Raw genomic sequence first — 24,795 nt, forward strand, 5'->3', positions numbered from 1 at the left:
AATTTAAATAGATGAGTTGTATGGTATGTGAATTATATCTCAATAAAGTTTTTTTAAGTGAAAAAATCAAAAGTGACAATATGTAAAAAGAAAAACAAGACCAAGTGGGGTTTATCCTAGGAATGCAAGGCTCATTTAATATTTGAAAGTTAATCAATGTAATCCACCATACTTTACAGTCTAAAGAACAAAAACCACATGATCATATCAACTGACACATTTGACAATATCCTAAATCATTCTTGATAAAAAATACACAGAAAACTAGGAATAGAAAGGAAGTTCCTTAGCCTAGTTAAGGGCATCTACAAAAAAACCTGACACTAATTCCATACTTGACTGTGAAAGATCAAATGTTTTGAAGATTGGAAACAAGGTAAGGATGTCCACTCTCATCACTCTCATTCAAAATCATACTGAAAGTCCTAGCTTGTGCAATAAGGCGAGAAAAGTAAGTCTTACCAATTGGAAAGGAAAAAATAAAATTTTCCTTATTTGCAGACAACATTATTGTCTACATAAACAATCCTGTGGAATCCACATAAAAGCTCCTAGAACTAATACGTTTAGCAAGGTTACAGGATATAAGGCAAACAAAAGTCAATCATATTTCTCTATACCAGCAATGAATAATTGGAGACTGAAATTTTAAAAAATATATCATTTACAATAGCTCAAAAATATTAAATATTTAGATATAAATCTAACAAGACACGTGCAAGATGTGTATGCCGAAAGCTACAAAACTCTGAAGAAAATCCAAACAAACCCAAAAAAATGGAGACATATTGTGTTCAGGGAATAGAAAATTCACCATAGTCAAGATGTCAATTCTCCCCAACTTAGTTAACAAGGATTACCTGTAAATATAGACAAGCTGATTCTAAAATTGATATGGAAAGGCAAAGGAAGTAGAAGAGCCAAAATAGTTTTGAGAATTTATTTAGTCATTATCTTCTGCATTAGAATATGAGCTCTACAACATTACCACTGCATTAGACTGTGAGCTCTGTGTTCACCATTGTATCCCAAGTGCTGTGCTTGCACATATAAATGAAAGTCTGCTAATTTAGGGGACTACAGAGAAAAAGATTACTTCTAAAAAAAAAAGACCACTTCTGTTTTCAAACTTAGTAGTCTTAGTCTGTTCAGGCTGCTATAACAATACCATAGACTTGGTGGCTTATAAACAACAGAAACTTATTTCCTACAGTTCTGGAGGCTACAAAGTCTAAAACCAAAGAGCTGGCAGATTCAGTGTCTGGTGAGAGCCCACTTCCTGTTCAGAGACCACCATCTTTTCACGGTGTCCTCCGAATGGTGGAAAGAGGAGAGAGAGCTCTCTGGGGTCTCTTTTATAAGGGCATTAATTCCATTCATACAGCTCCACCCTCATGACCTCATAATTACTTCCCAAAGGCTCCACCTCCAAATACTATCAAACTGTGGATTAGGTTTCAACATAGGAATTTGGTGTGGGGGGAGAAACAGTCAACCTATAGCATTAATCTAACGGAGGAGTGCAATCTGGTGAGCCATTATTTCTATGAACCTTTCTCCTCTATAAGCCATTTCTTCTATGAATCCTTCTGATACTTTTAACTTTCTACCTTACATACTGATCTGAATGCTACTTTTAAACTATAAATGAGAACAGGATTTGTGTGACATGCACAATGCTCTGCGTATAAGGTATTTAAAACACTCAGTAAATATTTTACTTTTTTAAACTAACATAGAATAAAAATTGGCTGTTTTTCTTTTGGTGTACAGTCTATAAGTCTTACCACATGTACAGATTTGTATAACTACCACAACTGAGGTATAGAACAGTTCCATCACGCCAAAAAACTCCATCATATTACCTCTTTTTGGTCACTCCTCCTCTAACCCCTGTAAAACACTGAAATGAGCCTGAAAATGGACTTACAAAGCAGATTACATGCCAAAGTAGTAAATCCTGCTTCCTCCCATCTCATGCTCCCTCACATCATAGCATTTCAATTTATGTTTGCAATGTGATCATCACTGACTTCACCAGAAAGGGCTTCTTCTAAGAAGCTCCTTCTTTTCCTGGAATATAGTCGGTGCTAAGATCTGCTTGCTGAATGAACAAGAGAGGATTCAGACAAACAGAAATTAGAGAGAGGAGGAGAATGACAGATAACTCATTCTGGCTAGAATAAACTACAAAGTACAAGCAGGAAAGAACAGAGCATTACATTTCCTTGCCCCCAAACCCTCAATAGTCCTTAGCATCTATGGAAAAGTTTTAACTCTTTATTCTAGCATTAAAGGCTCTTCACAATTTGGACCCAAATTATCTTTCCAACATTATTTCCTACTACTCTTTCTACAACTAGAAGAAATATATGTCTTTAGCATACCTGCAACCCACTCCCAGTTCTTTGACAGTGCCCTTTTCCCAACCCCTACTGAAGCAGTAGACCAAAGTGACCATATTGGTATCTTATGGTCTTGCTCTTCAGTCAGCACCGATTAGATTGGACTGCTGAAAAAACAGAGACAAATTCATTCACTGGCTGAGACAATCAGGTTCCCAGGATTTTTAAATAGGAGACTTGAAGACTGAGTCAGTCAAAGGATGGTAGATGCTTGAACTGATAAATTGTGTAGAGTTGAGATAGTTATACAGGGCTTTTGCAGGTGGAAACCAAGCATTGAACAATGAAGAGACAGAAAAGAGATGAGAAAAACAAAGCATCTCTTGAAAGGCAGAGAAACCATTATTCCAGGCACTCTGTAGCCCAGGTATATTTTATATTTTATCTTCAAAATGTCCACAAGATACACCTACAATAAACACTCCTTCATTTAAGGTAGCTTAAGTGGGCTTCTGTTCCTTAAAATTACATGAACCCTAACATATCAGCCAAACTCAATATTCTTTTTCACACATTCTAGACTTTCCTGCCTCTATGCTCTGGTTAACTATATACGCATCTTATTTCCTTTATTGATGTACAAACTAAGTTGGTTATACGTACCTGGAACTATAATGCACCAAATTTAGAAGATTTTTACTTTTGTGCATCAAATGACACTATCAAGAAAGTATAAAGACAATTCATAGAATAGGAGAAAATATTTCCAAATCATGCATCTGATAAGGGTCTAGTATCCAAAATATATAAAGAACTCATATCACTCAACAACAAAAATACAAACAGGCCAATTAAAAATGGGCAAAGAAACTGAATAAACATTTCTCCAAAGAAGATATACAAGCACATTAAAAGATGTTCATCATCATTAGTCATTAGGGAAATTCAAATCAAAACCACAATGAAATACTACTCCATATCCACTAGGATGGCTACAACTGGAAAAAAAAAAAAAAAAGGAAAATAGTAAGTATTGGAGAGGATGTGGAGAAACTGGAACCTTCATACACTGCTGGTGGGAATGCAAAATGGTGCAGTTGCTGCAGAAAACAGCTGGCAGTTCCTCAATAAGTTAAACATAGAATTCTTATATAACCCAACAACTCCACTCCTAAGCATAATACCCAAAAAAACTGAAAAGAGGTGTTCAAACAAAAACTTGTAAACAAATGTTCATAGTAGCACTATTCATAACACCTAAAAGATAGAAATAACCCAAATGTCCATCAACGAATAAGTGAATAAATAAAATGTGGTATATCAATACAATGGAATATTATTCAGCCATCAAAAGTAATGAAGTACAAATACATGCTACAACATGGATGAACCTTGAAAACCTTATGCTAAGTGAAAGAAGCCAGACACAAAAGGCCATATATCGTATGACTTCACTCATATGAAATAACCAGAATAGGCAAACCCACAAAGACAGGACACAGATTAGTGGCTCCTAGGGGCTTGAGGGAGGGGGAGTGACCGCTAATGAGTATGGAATTTCCTTTTGGAGTGATGAAATGTTCTGGATTTAGACAATGGTGATGACTGTTCAACACTGTGAATGTATTAAATGATACTAATGGCAAATTTTATATGTATTGTACCATAACAAAAAAATTTTACCAAGTTTCTAAAACTGAGCTTCCAATTATGAGTTTTTAAAACATGGTCACCAGTTTAATTAACAGACTACATCCATATCTTTAAGTAGGAATAACTATGCCAGGCCAAAAGCCATATCTAAACCACACATTTTTGTAAAATAAGAACTATTTCAAGGAAATTCACTTTTTTTTCTGGCTCTATTTGGTATTAAATATATTAAGTAGAAAACTAAATTCCATTGGTTAAGTCTTTATAAACAAAATACAAAAATGATTGTTTGGGGCCGGCCCAGTGATACAGCAGTTAAGTGCGCACATTCCGCTTCGGCAGCCTGGAGTTCACCAGTTTGGATCCCTGGTGCGGACATGGCACCACTTGGCAAAGCCATGCTGTGGTGGGTGCCCCACATACAAGGTGGAGGAAGATGGGCACGGATGTTGGCTCAGGGCCAGTCTTCCTCAGCAAAAGGAGGAGGATTGGCGGCAGATGTTAGCTCAGGGCTGTTCTTCCTCAAAAAAAAAAAATGATTGTTCACATCGAAAATTGTTTATTCTACATGAGCTGTTTCTAAGTTTTATCAAATCTAAAATGCAGGTAAATATTTAAAATTATTAAAAACTCTGGTGATGGTAAAGAAGTGTCATTTAGTATGGATTCATAAGAGTAAATAAAATGACAAAAGATGTATGTGTTGGCTATCAACAAAAGATCAAAGTATAAAAGATAGAGAACAAGAAAAAGCTAGACACATCTAGTTCTACTGAAATTCAGAGTAATTTGTTTTGCTAATTAGAAAAGCTAAAGAAAATATTTACTTCACAAGTGAAAAAAGTATAAAGAACACTTCAACACTTGCAATAGCATTAAGGCAATATTTATAATATAAAGTTTGACACTTCTTTTACATTATAATATTGTCAGTTACTGATGCTGTATTATGGATTTTACCACAATCTAAATAAGTTAGTCCTTAAAATATGGGCTGTTTTACAAACCCACTGGTAATGAAAGACTTTCAGGCTTCACCAAAGTTAAACTGATATAGCTAGATCTACCCAAAGACAACCAAATTTAAGGGTGGCAGATCCCAAGTCTGTCACTTTATTTAATCCTTCAAAAGAGTACCAGAGGTGAAATTATTTATGCCTTTTTGTACAAACCTCAACTATTTACATATTATATCTACCTACTTGCCTGGGGATGAATCTATTCTCCTGAGAATATTAGAGTACTTATTACAGCTAATATACAACTGAACTTGCTTATTTAACTTCCTAACATATTTCAGCTCTAACTCCCCTCCAATATTCAGTTCTTCGGTCCTATCTTACATTGGCCCAACTGATTTCTCTCCTACAGAAACATCTCCCAAAGACGGGTACCAAACATACTTTGAGAAATGAAAGTAACAAGTGGAGAGCCTCCCAGAGTGACAAATTCGAAGGTTCCAATCATCTGGCTACGTAAATTCTGATATCTTTAAAAGAGTTTTTAATCCAATAAATCTTTGTGTTCCTATTAAATATAAGGCTCCACGTCTCTGCAGAGAGACAAAAAAAGCAAAAAAGACATCTTCCCTATCTCCAGGGAGTCTGCATCTTAGTAGAAGAGACACATATCCATACAAGTAATTATGGAAGCCTCAATACTTTGTCTTTACCTCATTCAGTTCTCAAAAACTGGTGATGGGTATACTGCCACCAACCACTTTGAATGAAGCAAAGTACAGAATTTTTGTACTGGATGTCAAGACCTGATTTTACAACAACTTTACACTCTCAAGGTTTTTCCCTCAAGTTGTTTCCTTTCTGATTCAAGGCAGCAAACAACTACACTAACAGCTATTCCGACTCTTTTCGCCTTCATCAAATTCCTTATAAAACACGGTAGACATAATTTTTCACATAACTCTCCATTTTCATCTCATCCCACTTTCCTCAAAACAAAAATCAGGTTCAAAGTTTACCTTCATTGAAGCTTCAAAAAAAGGCTACTCGTACAAGCATATGTCACTCAATTTGTTAGTTATCCCTTCTGACAGAGATTGAATTTAATGTTACATCAACTTATCTGGATACCACATTCTAATAAAGAAACTGACAAGCACCCATAAACTACCAGAAGTATATCCAAGCCTCAGTTTCTCAAGTCTCAAATCATCTGCCACACCACTACAAGAATCACTGTTCTAAAATGCAATTCTAAGCATGTTGCCTTTGTGTTAAAAACCCATCAAAGGTCCTGTGCACTGCCATCTCTTACGGAATCAATTCAAATTGCTTAGTTCTGTCACACAAACTCCTTCATAATTTAGCCCCTATCTTTCTGCCTGGGTTTTTGACACCATACCTCACCTGCCCTAAGGGCAGTCATACTGATGAATACCTGAAGTCCCCAAAGTGCTGCTATTTCATGTAGAAATTCTGCATATGCTTTTGTGAGCCTGTACTGTCCTCAGTCTCATTCCAATCCAAACCCTCTTCATTGGTGAAAGACCAACGTTTCATCTACTGTGAAGAGTTCCCTAACTTCCCACCCCAAAGTTACTCACTCCTTCTTCAGTGCTACTGATGCATCCTTGTATCTTCTTTTATAAACTGAATCAGGTAATTTTGTAAATACTGATTTATATGACTCCTCCATCTTAAGTTTATTAATAAAACATCCTATTTATCTAATTTCCTTAGTGCTTCATATACATAATAGGGCTCAAAGAGCATTGTCAAATGAACAACTCCTAAGAAAACTGCAAACTAACTCCTAAGAACTGTATATGCTTAGCTAGGAGAATCCAAAAACAAAAAAAGGTTCAGTAGCAATCTTTAAACTTCTAAAGAATGATTATGTAAAAGAACTGACTTGTTCTTTGTGGCTCTAAAGGGCAAATTAGGACCAGGAACATTACAAAGAGATACACTGTGCTTCCACATAAAGAACCTTCTAACAATTAATACCCTCAATAGGCTGCTTTGAGGAAACTGAGCTCCTCGGCTGAACAACATCCATCACGGGCCTATACTCTCTGAGAATAAAGAGGCAGACACTCGGCTCTAGGGTTGTTGTTATTTTGTTTTATTTTATTGACATTTTGCTCCTGTCTGACCTAGAAGTACTTCCTGAATTGACAGTATGCATGATAGAAACTATCTTCCAGTAGCATAGTTGATACCCCTCTCCTGACCAAGTTGATGGCCTTTTTTTCCCCACATGGTCTTATGATGTTTCCATTAACTGAACAACTAAATCAAAAGCTATTTTGGTGTTCTCATATGAGAGCAAAACAATCTTATCTCATTAAATATGCAGCTAGTTATTACTTTACTCAAGAAAATTTTAGTTATCTTCTAAAATTTTCCTTAATGAGTATAATTCTCAGTTATTTTATTTGTATGCCCTGTTTTGAAAGTTAATCAATGTCCTAGTATTCTCGACAGTGTTAACGTGCTTCTGGGAGTATATCACAAAGATGGGTATCATCCTCTGTTTATGCATTCAACTACTGTGCTGGTTACCTTATATAATAATTATTTATCAAAAGTTTTATTTTATTAGTCCTTAGATAACAAATTTTGGTGCTCACCACTCAATTGTGAATCACAACAAATTCTTTGTTTTCCAAACAACACGCAAGGATTATCAATCTCTTTAATTCCAGATAGTACCAAAGAAGTTAAAAAGTCAATCCAAGGATTGGGGGGTGGATAGTGACAGGAGTGTCAAGGGTCATGTAAGCAAAAGAAGCTACTTAATCACTCTTCAGAAACACAGAAACTACTTATTCAGTTGAGACCTTTCACCGAGTTAAAATTTCAAAAACTTACTTCAGAACTTAAATTTTTAGGCACTATATCTTCCTGGTAATGAACAATTAATTTTCTACTAATGTGTGAGAGAGATTTTAATTCTGTTTGCTAGATTTATCATGATGCTTATAGAAGAAATTTTCCTTTCAGCACTGGAACTCAAAAATACACCGTGTAAAACTGTATTGCATTTATCTTACCCTTTGATATGTGTACTTTTTACAACGTGAATCTGTCACACTAAATAACCTAAACTTTCCCCCCCATTGGATCTTACTGAAATTCGTTGTGAAGAGCTGACACCTTTATGATATTTAATGCCTGTTGAAGAGAGGCAGTTGTTGTAGGAATCCTTAGCTTCTTGCTGATTTTTTTTTGAGGTCACAACAGTTTATAACATTGTGAAATTTCAGTTGTACATTATTATTTGTCAGTCACCATATATATGTGCCCCTTCACCCCTTGTGCCCACTCTCTAACCCCCTTCCCCTCTCATAACCAGTAAAATGTTTTCTTTGTCTGTATGTTAGTTTATCTTCCGCGTACGAGTGAAATCATATGGTGTCTGTCTTTCTCTGGCTTATTTTGCTTAACATAATGCCCTCAAGGTCCATCCATGTTGTTGTGAATGGGACGATTTTGTCTTTTTTATACCTAAGTAGTATTCCATTGTATATGTATACTACATCTGTATCATTCATCCATTGATAAAAATGCTGCAATAAACACAGGGGTATATAAGTCTCTCTGAATTGCTGATTTCAAGTTCTTTAGATAAATACCCAGTAGTGGGATAGCTGGGTCATATGGTATTTCTATTTTTAATTTTTTGAGGGGGGCCGGCCCCATGGCCAAGTGGGTAAGTTTGCACACTCCACTACGGCAGCCCAGGGTTTCTCTGGTTCAGATCCTGGGCACGGACATGGCACCACGCATCAGGCCACATAGAGGTGGCGTCCCATGTACTAGAACTAGAAGGACCCACAGTTAAAATATACAACTATGTACTGGGGGTATTTGGGGAGAAAAAGCAGAATGAAGAAGAAGATTGGCAACAGTTGTTAGCTCAGGTGTCAATCTTTAAAAAAAAAAAAAATTTTTTTTGAGGAATCTCCATACTGTTTTCCATAGTGGCTGCACCAGTTTGCATTCCCACCAGCAGTGTATGAGGGTTCCCTTTTCTCCACAACCTCTCCAACATTTGTTATTTTTTGTCTTGGTGATTATAGCCATTCTAATGGGTATAACGTAATATCTTAGTGCAGTTTTGATCTGCATTTCCCTGATGATTAGTGATGTTGAACATCTTTTCATGTGCCTATTGGCCATGAGTATATCTTCTTTGCAAAAATGTCTGTTCATATCCTCTGCCCATTTTTTTATCAGGTTGTTTCCAACAACCTAAACTTTTAAAGCCTAAATTAAACTTTATACACACAACCTACCATTAAAAAATATTTCAGTTGTGGGGCTGGCCTGGTGGTGTAGTGCTTAAGTTCACACACTTCGCCTCAGTGGCCCAGGGAGCAGACCTACACACCGCTTATCAAGCCACACTGTGGTGGCATCCCACATACAAAATAGGAAGACTGGCACAGATGTTGTGTGTTAGCTCAGCAACAATCTTATTCAAGCAAAAAGAAGAAGATTGGCAACAGATGTTAGCTCAGGGCCAATCTTCCTCAACAACAACAAAAATTTCACAATATGTGAATATAAAATTGCACAATATGGCCTATTAAAAGGCCATGAGGAGATGGGGACATTAGGGACATTTGGAGGGAGAGGCATAGCAGATATCTTTAAGGAAAACATGTTGCCAGAAACATCCACAAAGGCCTTCAGGTAAGCAGAGTTGAAAGATAAATATGTAGATAATCTGTGGTAATACTCTGAAGCCCACAGGCAAAAGCACAGAGCTATCTTCCAGCTAACATTTATTCTCTCTAGCAATTTTTCTCTATACAAACCTCTTCAAATTTATTCTCTAACAGTTTCTCCTGTCTCTTACCATACCTCCACATCCTCAGATTTTACTACTACTATTCCATCATCTTAACTGGAATAGTATGGAAACAAAGTATCTATCTTTAGTTTTATTTTATATTCCCTGTCCTGCTTTTCAAAAGCAGATCACATGCGCATTTTATGTTTTTCTAACAACAAAAAAATTAAACTGTTGTAGTCTTGGAATAACTTTTTTCCTGGGACAACAACAGAAAAGTATCTCCCCTACTTGACTAGAAGATGACTACAAACAGTCTAGATGAAAACCAGATTTGGAAATCCTAAACAATGCCCAATGTATGATGGGTAATTGTACTGACAGTATTTGGGAAAATATGAGAAAATGGCACATAATTTGATTTCAAAAGTATCATGTTTGGTTCCAAACTTAAAATGTTTTAGTCTGTGTGGGGTTAGAGGCAGGCAGACGGAAACATTTTTTAACCAAGAAATGTATCCCAAAATAAAATCCAAATTAAAAAGAGATCAAAAAGGTAAATTAAACACATTACCAAGTCCACTCTTAAACTAGCTCTAAGTAGCAGCATAACTTATAGCTTGGTTTCCTAAGGTAAACTTCTCTTAATTGCAGGAAAGAGCCTGCTGAAAACCCAGACAGTCACATGGGTTTCCCTCTCTTTCTTCTTTTGGCCACAGAAATAAGACGTTCAAGAAAGGCTGAAGCAGCAAATTCTGGAGGGAAATAAGCCATGTGCAATGTGCAGGATTTTTTCTTAAAGGCATGGAAAAGAATTACAACTAACAGCAGAAGGAAGGAAAATTAACATCATTTTTGATAAGCTACAAAACAGGAGAGGTAAAGTTACGACTGCACATTGAAGAGACCTGAGTAAGGTTTTGGGAGTTAAAGCTTTCCAGGGAACAGGCAAGCATGGCTATCTAAACAGCATAAAATGAAAGTAAAAGACCCTTCCCACTAATAAAAAGGAAGCTAAGATTTAATCAGGCAGAGATAATTTCTCAACCTAGTGAAGGTTAGCAAAATCCTCTACATTTGTATTTATTTGGGTTCTCTATTGTATCTCTATTTATACTCATCAATTACACAGAACCTAAATATGATCCCATTTTAAATCAATAATGTAACCTATAAATGTATGTTGTACCTTCTTTCATTAGTACCTGAGTAGACCTTCCTATCAACAATTATTTCAGTAATTATAACTTGGGAACCACTTGGAAATCCTTGTTAAAATATTTGGATTCCTGCTGGGCCCCACCCAAGACCTACTGAATCAAAAGGGTGGGCAGGGGTGTCAAGGAATCTGCATTCTTTACAACCGACACCCTCCCCAAGTAATTTTAAACACTGAATTACTGTAGTAGTAAGGTCCAAGCAACTATCAACCAGAACTACCTGGGGACATCTTAGTGTTCTTAACAGAGTTCCTAGGAAGAAATAAGCAGCCTCAAAAAGGACTGGCTTTCCCTTTCTGGATACATTTAGAGATGGGTAACAGATGGATCACCTCAAAATCTCCAAATGTTTCCACTCTTCCCCAAAGCTTTCCTACCACAACACACTAAGTATGAAATGTATGAGTAAGCCAAGTTAAACATTTCATGAACTTAAACTAAAAAATTGGCTTTGCCTATCTATAAAAGTTCCTTAAAACAGTAAAAGATACAAATATTTTCATCTTTCCCAACATTCCCTCCTTTCCGTTCCTTCTCAGATTTGCTTTTTAGTCCAAGTTCAAGACTTCTGGAAATTTTATATCACTATGCCATTTAATACGATCCAATCCCAAATACAAATTACATTTAAAAATCTACTATACAAATTCTTCAGGCAGCGCACAAAAAAATTCACACCAGTCTCTTCCTTTCTTTAAATCAGTGGATTTTTGTGATGCAGCTGGGGAAAGTATTGTGGTAGTCTTGCTGTAGTTTGAATAATAACATTTGAATCCTCATTGTATGTCATATAATAAATACAAGGTACCCAGACTATTATCTCATTTAATCCTCATGATAATCATTATTATCCATATTTTATGGATGAGTTGCCTAAGGTCCAGAGAGGTCAAGCAACTTGTCCAGAATTACACAGCCAATAAGCCAATTCAAACCCAGGCAGTCTAACTCCAGAATCAGTGTTTTTAACCACTGTACCATCCTGTAGTCTGAAGACGCCACTTGCCAAAAGCAACTCATCCGAATCTGACTTAGGTAGGGGCTGTGGATTCTGGAGAATCTAAATTTTCTCAAACGCGCTTTTAGGTAATTTTGAAGTATAACAAAGGCTAGGAACTACTGTACTAGGCTATTAGTTTGCCAAAGTGGACCACTGACAACCTTTGAAAAAGAACTCATGGTCTGGAAGTAAAAGTCTCAAATTTCAGTTCACTGATTAACTAGAATTAACTTATCACCCTATTTTCTCTCTCCTACTTCAAAGAAATTATAAGGAAAAAAAGATCCAGAATTTGCTACAGAAAAAAATTAGAGCTGCTGGCCTGTACTGTCTACACATGAGAAACTAAATAAAGATCACTAATGTTTAGCGTGATTACTGTGGCAGACTTACACTTTTACTGAAAAAAAAACTGTCAAAGTAGAATTTACAGTTGAAGGGTATATTTCTATCTCTGGCAACGTTCTCATTTTACAGATGAAAAAACATCCTGTTTTTTTAAACATCCTCTTTAACTCAGTTCACATTTGTAATATTTAGCCAGCAAATATTTGAGGTCTACTACAGTGTGCAAGAGAATCATGTAATATAAAATCACAGTACATTAGAGCTGGAAGGGACTCTGAATCTTCTAATTTCACAGATGAAGAAACAGAAGTCAAGAAATTTATTGATGTGCCCAAGGTCACACAATTATTTAATGGCAAAAGCAGCTACCCAAGACAAGAGTCAGGTTTCTTACTACACCAAAAGCTGTGTTTTTGTTCATAAACTTATCATTCATAGAAATCAGCATATTAGCTTCAAACTCTAGGAATCAGATCCACAGTTAATTAATGAAAGAATCAGAGCTAGACAGTCTGACTTGGGGCAAATAACTGTAAAATAAAAATAAATCCTACCCTTCCTAGGTCAAGGAATATTTCAAGAATCAAAAAAATAAAATAAAGGAAACCTAAAAATAATTTTAGAAAAATATAATATTATGTAGAATTAAGATATACTTTCACATTTTTTTCTAAAGGCAAATAGGTAGTGGTTGTTAAATCTTGTAAATACTGCCCCAATTAGCCTGAACTTTGAAAATCACTGTTCTCGGTCCACCTGAAAAGCAACTCATTACCATGTCTAACTCATTTCCAACAATAAATTGATACCACCTTACTAGGTGTTATCTAGCAAATAAAAAAGCTCTCTGATAACAGCACTGTCAATTTCCAGAGTATTAAAGGAGGAATAAAGTGACCCCTGAGGTTCCTTCCACTATAAAACATTTCTGATTTTACAGTAAACACGATTGCTCCCCAAATGAAAATCCTTTAGTCAATATCTCTATGCTAAATAAAGTGTAAAGTTAAACTACTTGTAATGTACTAATGCTGGTTTCTTAGCTGGGACAAATGTACCACAGTAACTTGATGTTGACAGCAGAGGAAATGGGTGAGGGGTATACCAGACCTCTCTGTACTATATCTTTACAACTTTTCTGCAAATCTAAAACTATTCTAGGGGCCGGCCTGGTGGCCCAGCGGTTAAGTGCGCACATTCTGCTTCTCCTGCCAGGGGTTCGCTGGTTCAGATCCCAGGTGCGGACATGGCACCCTTTGGCAAAAGCCATGCCATGGCAGGCGTCCCACATATAAAGTAGAGGAAGATGGGCATGGACGTTAGCTCAGGGCCAGTCTTCCTCAGCAAAAAGAGGAGGATTGGCAGTAGTTTGCTCAGGGCTAATCTTCCTCAAAAATAAAATAAAATAAAACTATTCTAAAATAAAAAGTATTTAAAAAAATAAAAAGTAAATCTCTCTGCCTATTTTGAATAGTTTTTTCAGAAAATTTCTGCCAAACAAGAAACCCCAAGTTAATATTAGAGTAACAATCTGTTTTGCTTATTGGGGTATAGTGTTAAAATGTTAATTTAGTTTAGCACTTCAAAATAATACATCTCAGGGGTTAAAATTACCATAGCCCTACAAAAGTTGGAGTTTCCCAACACTTTCTACCTAATTTATATTCAGATTATCACATCTCTAACCATCCACCTTAAAATCAGGAATGAACTTTTAAAGTGAAGCCCCCGAATCCTGAATTTCCAGTGGTTTAGTGTAGAGCCCTATAGCGTTTTGTGATCGGTTTGTTTTAAGAAAATACTAGAGAGGGCCGGTACCGTGGCCGAGTGGTTAAGTTTGTGCACTCTGCTTGGGCGGCCCAGGGTTTCCACAGTTCCGATCTTGGTTGCAGACATGGAGCCGCTCAAAATGCCATGTTGAGGCGGCATCCCACATGCCACAACTAGAAGGACCCACAACTAAAATATACAGCTATGTACTGGGGGGATTTGGGGAGAAAAAGCAACAAAAAAAATAATAAAATACTAGATTGGGGGGAGGGGCGGAGACACGGAAAAGATACAAAAGGCTCTTGAGCATTAGTTCCCCAATCCAATATTTAAACGGGTAGCTTCACAACACTCTAAAATCCTAACAGACTCTTATTTTTATTCTAGAGCAATTAATTACACATTCTTTCAGCTTTTCTAAAATTTTAAACATTTTAATTATATTAAGATGTAAGTAATGTCCAAAAGTTTCATTAGTCACAAAGAAATGAATATTTCTGCATTTATTTTTATAATCTCTTGTAGCAACAAAAATACTTAGATCAAGATATTCCTTTATTCTCCTTATAAACAATTACACCAACCTGTATTAAAGAACTGCTTGCTTTGGGGAACTATAAAAATCCTTTAAAACTTATCAGAAGTTTGATATTTTGCCATTTCTTTACTGAGATGTTTAAGGGATTTTTTTGAGAAACTGGTTTTGAAACTCTAGTTTTTATTTTAGTTGACTGGGAGGAATACACACTGCAGAACAAATAAGGGAGCCCTATCTGACAGAGGTCTATGATGGCTCCGTCAGGTGAATTATGATTCTGTCAACTAGTGTAACTTCTTGGTAGGAAAAAGGATATGGTTGATTTTGTTGTTTCTGAGAACCTTAAATTTAAAAAAATTATAACTGTAGGACTTTTAAATTCTCAATATCATAATTAACAAAAACTATATATTCTCAACAACTTCCATGTTGGGGAGAATGGTGACTGCCTCGATGTGAAAAGAAATCACTAAAAGAGCCTTTAATCTTTCCTATTCAGACTAACTGTAATAAAAAGAGCTCTGTGAAAATACTTTTCTGCCACAACATTTAGGAAGTTTCAGAAGTCAATAATTACAGGGAAAGCTACATGGATCTATATGTTCCAGAATCTACAAAGTCAATTTTTTTTCAGATGGGAAGAAAAAAATCTTCAATACTGTCTTCCCTACCTTAGCTATGCCCATTAAGGCCACCAAATTCTTATGATTCATCATGAAGACTGTAAAAAATTATCCACACTATCAGGAGACAGGAGACTCAAAAGTATTAAATGGTTTTAAAAAAATACATCTATAAAGAGTTTACCTAAAAAATAAAGCATTCTAGTTTGAAAACAAGTAAGACATGAATTTGTTTGAAGGACCATAAAAATGGGTTAAAGTTACTTTCTTTTTAAAACAGAGTAACAAACATATCCTTGAGGAACAAAAGCTAGCCTGGAAACATAAGAGATTTTTTTTTAGTTTTCATCTCCTCACAGCTGAGTTGGCAATAGTGGAGGGTAGCGGTACCCACCTAACATTTCAAATTTTATAGATAGGAAAGGGCCAAAGATCTGAGGGAATGTTACTTCTAAGGTTCCCACAGTCAAGTCACCATAAACACTGAGAGATGCCCATGTGAAACTGAGGCAAGCCCCAACAGGGACTCGAACAGAACTCACCTAATCTAGCAGGGAGGGTAAGCAGGAGATGATAAGGGCAATCCCATCCTGGACCAAATTCCTTTATGATTTCTACCCTACTCAATGCAGCTCCTGTCAATGATGTGTCTTAATTGAACACATTGTAGGAATTGTAGAAATAAATAGATTGCTGTAAAACACTCCCCTCTCTTTGCTTAAGTTAAAACAAACATGAGACTATTCTTTAAAAGTATTTCTGTTACAGACTTTTGCCCTGTTAGAACGAGAGGAAGTGGAAAGGAAAAGGGAAAGATGGAGGATAATCAGGTAGGAGAGAAAAAAGCCACAAGTGAATAAAAGTTGTGATTAAATGTAAACCTGGACTGAAAATCAGGAATCCTGGTTTCTAATTCCAGCTTTGTCATTAGCTAACTATCTTCTTTCGACAATGAGCTTCGTCATCAAAAAATGAAGTGGAGGTAGGGGTTGTACCCAAGAACAAGAATACATCCTAGAACAAGATATCCCCAAAGGGGAACCTCACCTGGAGCTTCAGAGTTGAGAAAGACAACTGTGCACACGAAGGAAAAAACCTCTTAGGTTGCAGGAGCAAGGGAAATTTCTGATTATTCTGCCTCGGGATGGAATATTTGTTCAAAATTATACTACCTAGAGAAGAGTACAGAGGGCAGGTCCATGAGAGTTGCCACTTCAACACAATCTGAATGGAGTTCTTCACACCAGCACTAGGTACTGCAAATTCAGAGATGAATATCATAGTCTCTACCTTTAAGGCGTTCAGAATCCAGTTAAGGTTTTGGGTAAATGCTAAGAGAAAAACTGTGCCTCTGTCTGACTCTGCCCTTTCCCAAGAATGTTATATAAAGGAAGCAATGACACCTAGAATCTTGACATTCAGATCTCAATTAAGAAAAATGAGATTGAGAGAAATTAACTTTAGGGCACCCAGGTTTTCTGACTTCAAATCCACTGCTCTGGTACACATGATTAGTGTAGCCATATGAATGTCAACTAGCTATATTAATTAACGTCCTAGTAATCTACAGGTTAAGGAAAATTTTTTTAAATATATCAAAGTTCCTGCCTACTGTTAATAATATGAACGTCTCTTATAATAGATTTGCCTTCTTATTGTTCACAAATTGCAATGCATATATATGTATACATCTTCAAACCAAATCCCCACTGGCCTGCACTCCACCTCTAAATCAGGGACCATTGTCCAAACCACCTCTATTCTCAATGTGTGGCACAGAGCAAGTACTTTGGATATACTGGTTGAATCAGGATCTCCAAAGCCCCTCCCCAGGTCTAAAATTGCCTGACACCTGACATCAAAACATGACCAATGAACACCCAAAGGCCACACAAGGTCATGAAAACATAAGTTTAACTCACCTTGAGAGCTTTTAAGATATTACCACTACAAGCTTTAAGTATATTTTCGCAATTATAGACACAAATACAGATCTCACTAGTATATATTTTGTCCTGAGTAACAAAAACTTAGGATTTCCCAATCTTGATTTAAACAACTTTATAATTTATTTGCAAGTTTATACAAGCAGGAAAAGTAAGGGATGATAAAGTAGAAAAAGGAATAAGAAATATTAATTAAAGTCAGAACACTGAGCCTGTGTCTACAAATATACACAATTGTATAGTCCTCTACAACTTGAACTGCAGAATTTGTTTCTTTTATTTCTGGTTTTTGTCAAGATCGCTGAAAAGGGAACAAAACACAGGAGAGACAACTCTGAAAGGGAGAGTTTTACAAGTTGGGAATACTTTCCTATCTACCTAGAGACCAAAAAAAAAAAAAAAGCGGATCAAAGTCTGACTCGAGAAATTGCTTTTTCATTAATGTGAACTCAGATGAGTATTTTCTGACTATTTATTTATCCCTATCAAAGTCCCCTTCTGAAATCTGCAATATCCAGCACCATAATTTAATTTCAAGAATAGCAGGTCAAATCACATACACAATACCATTAAAAAATGAAAAAGAAGTTGCTGAAAAAAAATTACAGGCCTATCTGGCATAAGTAAAGAAGAGACATTTTCTAGATAAAGCGCCGCAGAAATTTGGCTTTAAAGGCTGGGATCAAATACTAAACACCAAACTGCATTTTAATAAAGGTTACCGAAACAAATGGTTAAACACTGAAACACAACCCCTTCTAATTTCAGGAATTCTTAAACTACCTGAATAGGTTTAGACTCCGCGCAAATAGCTCTGCAAAATGACTTCCCTTTCTCTTTCACAACCACACTCGTACACACAAACCGCCGCACCGCCCCTTCCAACTCTAATCTATGTCGTACAATCAAAAATAGAAAAATTGGGGACGGAGAAAGTTGTCTGCTTTTCCGAAACAGGCAAAACTGTACATCTGGCACTAGCATGCTCGCAAGAGCTGAATACACAGAAACCAGGTACGAATGGCAGGTACAGCCTCCAGGCAACAGGGGCACGGAGAGATTCGCTGCCCACAGAGCTCCCAACTTCTATAGACAACACGACACAGATCCAGTTCCTCTTTCCCTGGTAACAAATCAAAGCCAAGTCCTGACGCAAGCGAGTGCCTGCACGGAGGCGGCCCCAGAGCCGCCCTCCGCCAGCTCCCGGCCTCGGCCCCGGCCCCGGCCCCGAACCCGCCCCGAGCCCCGACGCAGCCTGCCCTGTACCTGGCGAAGAAGTCGGCGAAGCCGCCGCTCCGTCGAGCCCGGGTCGAGGTCCCCGCGGGACCCTGCTCCACGGCGGGCGAGGGCGCCTGCGGCCCCGCCGGCGGCAGGTGGTCGCGGGCGCTCTGGCGGCGGCTCACCTCGAACGTGTTCCGCGAGTTCAAGAGAGCGCCTGCGAAGCCGAGGCGCGGCTCGGCGCCCGCGGCCCCGCTAGTCCTCTCGGCCGAGGCGGCGGGGGACGCGCCCTCCTCGGGACGCCCGGCGCCGGCTCCTGGCTGCTCCAAGTCCTCGCTGCCGCTGCTGCCGCTGCCGCCGCTGCCCGCGCCCTCGGGCTCTTCGGTGTCCGCCGCTGCCAGGCAGCAGGTCCGCAGCGGGTCCTCGAGCTGCGCGGCCCAGTTGGACCGGCTGCCCGCACCGTCCGCGCCCTCGTCGCCAGGCCCCTCCAGGCAGAGGCGGCGGTGGCGCGGCTCCCGGCCACCGGCGCGGGCCAGCCCGCGAGCCTCCTCCAGGTCGTGACAGTCCTGGCCGGGCAGAAAGCCCGAGTCCCCGTTGGTCATGCCTCCGTGCCGCGGCGCGCGGGTATCCGCCGCCTCCGCGCCGCGGTACTTGGAGCCCGAGTCCGGCGGGCAGGCGTGCGGGAGCGGGGCTGCGGAGGGCGGCGCGGCGCGGGGCTGGCCGACGGCGAGCGGACAGTAGCACAGCCCAGGCTCCAGCTGCCCCCCGGCCGCCGCGAGGTAACGCCGAAGGAGCTGCTGAGGCGGCGTCTCCTCCTCCTCCTCCTCCGGCGGCTCCACAGCGCCGGCGCCTCCGCCAAAGCCGCCCGTGGCCCGGATCATCTTCCCGTCCTGGCCCGCAGGCTCGGGCGCCAGCACACGGAGCAACTTGGGGTTTCTTCCCGAGCAGGCTCCAGGATCCTCCGGACCCACCATCTGGGGCCGGGTGAGCGCCGCCCGAGGAGGCGGCGGAAGATTTCCCGGCGCAGGCTCGGCCCGGGAACAGCCCTAAGTGCTGGGGCCGCGGCGGCAGCCGCCGCGACGTTCCCACACCCACCCCTCCCACCCCGGGGCTCGGGCAGTTGCGGGAGGGCGGGCACGCGCCTGTGCTCGCGCACGCGCAAAAGCCGAAAGGTTCAAGCCGCGGCCGGGCGATTCCGCGAACCATAGAGACAGTAGCTAGAGAGACCGGCTCCGTACCACTTTGGCTGCCAATCTGGGATTTGCATCTGGATGGTGGAGGCTGGTTGGTCCATTCCGAGCATGACAATTCTTACGGAAGCACGGGTATGGCTCACTTAGCAAATATTCACTTGAAGTGCTTAATTTATGGGAATAGAATACAGGATGTTACATGTGAATAAGACCTTACAGCTCTAGTGGGTGTCCAATCGACTTTAAGCTTTTTGTATCCATCTCCATCGCTGTTGCCACAATTTAGGGCTTCATCGCCTCGTCCCAACACTCTCCCTTCTCCACTTCATCTTCCACAATACTACCAAAATTATCTCTCTTATCTAACACCACATTTCATCACATCGCTCTTCTTAAAGATTTCCTTTATTACTCAAGGGGGGAAAGGAAGTGGAATCAGGCAGAGAGAGGCCATTGAAATCATTCCAGCACCTCGTGATAATGGATTAAAATGGGATTTGATAACGATTGAGTGGAAATGAAGTGTGTTTAAAGTCGAAATCACAAGACGTGATAACTGGTCAGATATAAGGAATGATGGAAGAGGGAGGAACCAGCAATTATTTCAAAACTCTTGAGACTGAAATTGATGTGGTCTGAAGAAATAGGGATTTGGATTGGGAAAAAAAACTTAATAGGGGACATATATTTGGTAAAGTAGAAGACTGAAAATATACAACATATAGTTAGAGTTCTAAAACTTGGGTTAGGGCTTAGGTTTGGAGAGGCAGATTGAAGAGTCATCTGCATAATGCAACTAGGTGAGTCACAAGTGACATCACCTAGGAAGAAAGAGTAAAGATAGAGGTGGGGCAGAGACGCAAAGCTGTCATTATTAAAAAACGTGTACTGCAAGGAATTAAAAGAGGCACTAGTTGTGGATAAAATGAAGCGGTAAATATAGACCGTTCATTCTAGAAGTATGTCAATGAAAGGACAGACATCAGGTAATGGAGTAGTAATTAGAGAAAGCAGGATTGTCAAGCCTTTAAAACATTTTTTCTTTTTTTTTTAAGATTTTATTTTTTTCTCCCCAAAGCCCCCCAGTACATAGTTGTATAGTCTTCGTTGTGGGTCCTTCTAGTTGTGGCATGTGGGATGCTGCCTCAGCATGGTTTGATGAGCAGTACCATGTCCGCGCCCAGGATTCGAACTAACGAAACACTGGGCCACCCACAGCAGCAGAGCACACGAACTTAACCACTCGGCCACGGGGCCAGCCCCAAAACATTTTTTCTTATAAATATATATACATAGACACAAAATAGTGAATATGAGTAAAAATAAAATATGTAAATAAAATGGACATCCATGTACCCAGCACCCATTTTAAAAAACATCGTGTCTTTTATAATGAGCATTTCTAAAGGCTTTATGGAAGGACTAAGTGGCAAGGACATAGTTAGCAATACATTTATTGTCAAGACCTTTCAGAAGAAGAAATGACTTCTAGGACACAGGTGGAAAAGTTAATATGGGAAGAGAGAAAATATTTGCAAATCAAATGTCTCATAAGGGGCTAGTATTCAGAATGTATAAAAAACTCATACAACTCAACAACAAGAAGACAAACAACCCAATTTAAAAATGGGTAAAGGACTTGAACAGACATTTCTCCAAAGAAGATATGCTCATAGCTATTAATAGGCATATGAAGCGATGCTCAACGTCGTTTCACCTAGTCACTAGGGAAATGCAAGTCAAAACCACAATGAGAGATAGTAGCCACACCCACTAGGATGGCTATAATCAAAATGGAAAATAAGAAGTGTTATAGAGGATGTGAAGAAAGTGCAACTCTCCGACATTGCTGGTAGAAATGCAAAATGGCACAACTGCTGTGGAAAATGTTTGACAGTTGCTCAATAAATTAAATGTAGAATTACCGTATGACCCAACAATTCCACTCCTTGGTATATACTCAAAAGAATTGAAAACAAATGTTCAAACAAAAACTTGTACATGAATGTTCATAGCAGCACTGTTCATAGAAAGCAAAAGATGGAAACAACCCAAATATCCATCAACAGAGAAATGGATAAACGAAGTATGGTGTATACACACAATGAACTATTACTCAACCATAAAAAGGAGTGAAGTACTGATACATGCTAGAAAGTAGATGAATCTCAAAAAATTTATGTTAAGTGAAAGAAGTCAGACACAAAAGGTCACATATTATATAATTCTATTTATATGAACTATCCAGAAAAGATAAATCCAGAGAAAGAAAGCAGATTGGTGATTGCCATTGGCTGGGGGGAGGGGGAAATAAACAGAGCCTGTCTAACAGATATGCGGTTTTCTTTTGGGGTGATGAAAATGTTTTGGAGCTAGTTACAAGTGGTGGTTGCATGACATTGGGAATACACTAAATGCCGCTGAATTGTACTTTTCAAGTGGCTTTATTTTATGTGAAGTTTACGTCAATAAAAAAAATTTAAGGGGCTGGCCCAGTGGTTAAGTTCGCATGTTCCACTTCAGCGGCCCTGCGTTTGCTGGTTCGGATCCTGGGTGCAGACATGGCACCACTTGGCAAGCCATGCTGTGTTAGGCGTCCCACGTATAGAGGAAGATGGGCACGGATGTTAGCTCAGGGCCAGTCTTCCTCAGCAAAAAGAGGAGGATTGGCAGCAGATGTTAGCTCAGGGCTAATCTTCCTCAAAAAAAAAAAAAATTAAGTTAATATAGGAGATATCTAGACATAAGTATAGTTATATGATGGTAAAGATGAAGGTAGCAAATCTCAGGTTTTTTTCTTTTCAGCCTTTTTCCTCTCTGCCTAGAGAATTTATCCTTGCAGTTTTCTTCCTGCTATCAAACCTTTCCTAACTTGTTAACTTACTCCTTTCTAGTTACTACTCTATTTCCCGCTCTGTGAAATCATACTATTTTAAACCAGTTTCTCTAAATGGCTTGTTTTGTACATCTGCTTCTTCTCCCATAGTCAATAGCAGCAAAGGTTTTATGAACCATAATAGTGCATACAACCCTAATATTTTTTCAGTACAGTCTTCCAAACTGAAACACCTTTATATTTTGTAACTTTGTCTACAATAATATGTATTGCATAATAAATTGTTAGTGGTTCTTGTTAGTGGTTAGTGGTTATATTTCTCACTTTCAACAATAAAAGTTTCTCTCTTATCTGATAAATAATATCATATCCTATTTAACAAAGAAAAAAATCTACTTTCAACATGTAGTATATCCTTTTTGCGGTCCTTAAGAGTTTAACATTAAAAACTTTTGATACCATGTTACATTTCTACAACTTTAGGCATAAATAATATATCCTGGTATTCCTATAAATCAGATGAAATTATTATGATGAGAAAGGATATTCTCAGTCTCTGCTGTAAAATATTAATTAACTTAGTTAAAATATGGAAAACTATTGGTATACTTGGGTGCTTACATTTTCTAAGAAAATGTGACTTTCACAGAAATTCTCAAAATATGTATAATTGGTTATATTCTACGTGTATGACCCAATCCTCATTATTGAAGGGTGAAATATGGTACCATTACCCCATGTTATCATTTTGCTACAATTATACTCAATGAGAGTACAAATGCCTAAAACAAAAAGCCTCAAAACTCCTCCTCACATCTTTCTTTAATCCTCATCCTTTTCCTTGTTATACTGGGTTTCCAAAAAGCATTCAAATGTGCTTTACCTTCTATCGTGTTAAATCACCACCATCACCACCCACACACATACCCTTAGAGCCATGCTGTGGCAGCGGCTCACATAGAAGAACTAGAAGGATTTACAACTAGAATATACAACTATGTACTGGGGCTTCAGGGAGGGGAAAAAAAAAAGAGCAAGATTGGCAACAGATGTTAGCTCAGGGCGAATTTTCCCAACAACAACAACAACAACAAAAGCTACTCAAGTACTTCTAATTTACAGCCATGGTTGAGAAATACTACCTTATAGCTACAACCTTATCTCTCTGCTTCCCTGAACAAGCAAGCCTCTTTAAAAAGATGTTTACACATTGTATACCTCCAGATGCAATACCCTGAGAAGGACACGATGTGGCCAAGAATGTATAACCTCAATCTAATCGCACAAAATCATCAGGAACTCAAAATGAGGAAAATTCTATTTGAAAAAATGAAGTGGGAAGACTCTATTCTTCAAAAAATGCACATATCATAAAAGGCAAAGAAAAGCTGTGGATATGTTCAAGATTAAATAAGATTAAAACAATATGAAAATTCTACCCAATACTTGCACCTAAACTGGATTTCATACTAGAGAAAAGAAAAGCATTCTATGAAGGACATTATTACACCAGCTGACACAGTTGTCATATGCACAGTGAATTAAAAAAAGGTGTTGATGTAAATATTGATATTTACAATTGATAATTGCTGTATCAGTTCTATAAGAAAATACTTCCATTCTTAGGAAATGCATACATAAATGCATATTTAGGATACAGGGCCATAATATATGTAATATGCCCTCAAACGATTCAGAGATAAAAATTATGCATGCACACACATACACATAGAGCAAGTGATACAGTAAATGGAATAAAATGCTGACAGTAGGGAAATCTGGGAAGGATGTATGGGGTGTTCCTGTACTATTTTTATGTTTGCAACTTTTTGGTAGTGTAAGATTATTTCCAAAAAGAAATTTTTTTTAATGTCTCCATTTTCTCTCCTCCCATTTACTCCACTCTAGCTTCTGTCTGCAATTCTTTACTCTCATTAATGACTTCCTTGTCCCTAATCCAAGAGAGAGTTTTCAGTCTCCATCTTGCTTGATTTTTCAACAGAATTTATACTGTTGATCACTTCCTCCACTTTGAAACATTCTTTCCCCTAGGTTTCAACCTTTTAAAAGAAACTTTTTCCTTAGTTTTCATTGCTCTGTTGTCTCTGTTTTTCTCTCCTACATTTTTGGCTGTTTTTTCTATGTACTCTTTGGGAAGGTTCTTCTTCCGTAATCCAAGTGTAGTGGCTTCCTATTCTCTTAAAGACAGAAACAAAATCTTTTTTGTGACCTAAAAAGCTCTTCATGGTCTGTCTACCTGTCTAGCCTCCTCTCCCACTTCTCTTCCAGACTCCCTGAACTTCAGTCAGATTGGTCTTCTTTTCATCCTAGCTGCTACAAAGCTC

The 24,795-nt window shown here is 38.6% G+C and overlaps 1 protein-coding gene across 3 annotated transcripts in view; it reads right to left on the reverse strand.

Annotated features, from left to right (window-relative positions):
- The window catches only part of TBC1D12 (TBC1 domain family member 12), an 83,359-nt gene extending 61,419 nt beyond the window's left edge, over positions 1 to 21,940 (reverse strand). The window contains exon 1 of one of the 3 annotated variants that reach the window (XM_014864677.3): positions 18,470 to 21,940. In XM_014864677.3, coding sequence (XP_014720163.1) covers positions 18,470 to 19,395 — 926 coding nt within the window. In that variant the 5' untranslated portion in view covers positions 19,396 to 21,940. Of the gene's footprint in view, positions 1 to 17,986; positions 18,298 to 18,469 lie in introns of those variants that run through there. The other 2 variants (XM_014864680.3, XM_070486883.1) reach the window with 2 other exon arrangements.
- Between the last annotated feature and the right edge of the window lie 2,855 nt (positions 21,941 to 24,795).

This window comes from Equus asinus, chromosome 2 (genome assembly GCF_041296235.1).
Source record: "Equus asinus isolate D_3611 breed Donkey chromosome 2, EquAss-T2T_v2, whole genome shotgun sequence".
Classification (NCBI taxonomy): Eukaryota; Metazoa; Chordata; class Mammalia; order Perissodactyla; family Equidae; genus Equus; species Equus asinus.